The 2,667-nt window shown below is 40.6% G+C and overlaps 1 protein-coding gene across 1 annotated transcript; it reads left to right on the top strand.

The window, feature by feature from the left end:
- The first annotated feature begins 472 nt into the window (after positions 1 to 472).
- LOC141042656 (uncharacterized) lies at positions 473 to 945 on the top strand. Its single transcript, XM_073511518.1, has 2 exons — positions 473 to 533; positions 629 to 945. The coding sequence occupies exons 1-2, from the start codon at positions 473 to 475 to the stop codon at positions 943 to 945; spliced, it is 378 nt and encodes a 125-aa protein (XP_073367619.1).
- The last annotated feature ends 1,722 nt before the right edge of the window (positions 946 to 2,667 follow it).

The following is a 2,667-nucleotide window of genomic DNA, read 5'->3' as shown; positions in this document are numbered from 1 at the left end:
TAAATCAAGACAATTTGAGAAGAGAAAGAGAAATGGGCCCTAGCTAATTATATGTCCATGCCAAAATAAATTGATGAGGAGTTCTCCTTGCTTGGTCACCTTCTTCATGGTAGAAACGAGGGCATCACATGCGTGATACAAAACCCTAAATCGGAAAGATGAAACGATGGAGGACCAGATCTAGGAGAATCAAGTGTGAAATAGAAATAAATCGAAGTAAGTGATCTTTCGAAATTATTGTATGGAAACCAATCGGATTAAACATATTTGATATCACAGGTTTATACTTGGCATATAGCCTCCTTAATTGTGGAATCGTAATAAAATCAAAGCGTTACATACGGATGGTAAATATGGCGTAATCAACACTTGCACCATAAAAACGCCTACAAATAGCCGGCAATGGACGACGCAGAATAGCATTACAACAAGCACTACACACACGTACGTACAGCTAAACTGGGAGAGAAAAATGGAGGCCAAGCTGATGAAGATCTTCGCCATGCTGATGCTCTTCTCCCTCTGCAACCGAGGTACTCCTTCATTCATATTCACTGCCTTCATCCGTATAGGAAAAATAATCCAATGCTGATTTTGATCAACAACTGCTTTTTTTTTGTTCGAATAGGCAATGCGCAGTGCACCATATCGGACCTCCATGTTATCCAGACCGCCACGGGAAAGAACTCCGGAGGGAACCCGGAGTACGCCGTGGAGGTGGTGAACAAGTGCATCTGCACACAGACGGACGTCAAGCTGCTTGCCCCCGGGTTCAAGTCCTCCGAGCCCGTGGACCCCCAGGTCTTCCGGCCGGACGCCGACGGCAAGCTCGGCACCCTCAACAACGGCTCCCCGGTGTACTACGGATATCACATCAAGTTCAACTACGCGTCGGCCACCAAGTTCAGCCTCAAGCCCTTCTCCTCCGGCATCGTATGCTCGTGATTGGGAGGATTAGTTAGTTGGAATCGTTTGGGCCCGATTAATAAGTATGTGTCGGTTGACTGATCATATATACGTCTGTAATTAATCCGGACATGTATGGAACGTTGGTTTATGGATCGAGGGTGGATGTATCTTGCTAATACCATTGGAAAATTTATCGGCTGCTTGAACACACAAAATGTACACGAGCTTCCGAGAACTTGGAGATCTCCTGAACTTGTATGCACTGGGCTCCTTTGATTCTCACGGCTTAGGTTTGGAGGAAAAATATACTATAATGATAGTGAATAAGATAGATCATTCATCCTGCAAAGAGACGATACAGGCAAATTAAACTATCCTTAGTTTGATAAAATAAGCCTTGCCCGCTTGCTGATGGTCTTTCAGATTTAAAATTAGACAAGGCGACATGTCTTTCACGACAGAATGTTGAAGCTCTTTCAAGAAAATTAAACGAGGCATCCAATTGTTGACCGCACTTGTAATGCACGAATACAGATTACAAATCATTCCCTAATAATATAGCAAGGTGCGTTTCTTCAATTTTTTCATCCTTTCATCATTGAATTTTTTTAATATCCAAGGTGGTACTAAATTTTTGTGGTCCATCTGCTAGAAAGTAAAATAAAGAGTTTCGTCCAGAATTTTATACGTGGGACGCACGTGGTAAGGCCCAGAAAAGACACCCATTTAAGTCCTGCGCACAAAGCTGGTAATCTTTATTTGTCGCACAAAGCGACATATAGATGGAGCTTCCCATCGATCGCCCATTGTTGGGTCAGCCTATTTTCATTTTTTGTGTGTTCTTTTTCTATTTTTCTTCTTTCCCTTCCAAGTTATTTTTTCCTTTTGTCATAAGAATTTTCTTTTAATTTTCCAAAATTTCGGTTTTGTCCTAATTTTCGTTAAATCTTTAAATTTTTATTGTCGTTCAAAATTTGATCGAAATTTAAAATGTTCGAATTTTTTCACCAAAAATCCAAAATTGTTTGAGATTTGTAAAATAATTTCATTTTAAAAATAATATAAGTTCGAAAAATATTATTTTTATTGAAATGTTCACAAATTCAAAATAATGTTCGTGATTAAAATGACATTTTCGAAAATGGTTTTGAATGTTCAAAACAAGTTTCCATTTTTTAAAATTGTTCACAAAATTAAAAAATGTTTGTTTCTCCGCCTTAAAAATTGTCCTGTTTTCAAAAAATCTTAATATTTCATGTTTTGTTTGCCTTTTCCAGAAATTAATGTTTTTTTTAAAATTGCTTGCTTGTTTCAAGAAAAATCAGGAGGTCACCACAACCTCGACAAGGAGGCGGACCTGAAGGAAAAAATGGCACGAGTTAGGTAGTGGCCGCCACTCTGACCAACCCCACTACTATAAAGATCTCGCGGGCCAAACATGGCCCGCGAGAACACCACAGCTCTCCGCTGTGTCGCCCCCACTGTTGTGGAGATCGTTTTGACGGACACATCAATTTATCTCTTCCGATGCTTCTCATAAAAAAATCTCTGTCGTTGCAACGTATGGGCATATGTGCTAGTGCAATCTAAAAATCATACAGCACAAGGACTTTTACAACACCAAAACAAGCATCACCTGGTACGAAAAAGCTACATAATCGACCATCCAGCGAGAAGCGGCTCATTCGCCCTGGGCAGAGCAGCCGCTGCCGATTCATTGTCACGTCGGAGCAGCGGTGCGGTTCGCTAGCTTCAGCA

This window comes from Aegilops tauschii, chromosome 3, assembly GCF_002575655.3.
Source record: "Aegilops tauschii subsp. strangulata cultivar AL8/78 chromosome 3, Aet v6.0, whole genome shotgun sequence".
Taxonomy (NCBI): Eukaryota; Viridiplantae; Streptophyta; class Magnoliopsida; order Poales; family Poaceae; genus Aegilops; species Aegilops tauschii.
This window is presented reverse-complemented; position numbering and strand designations above follow the sequence as displayed.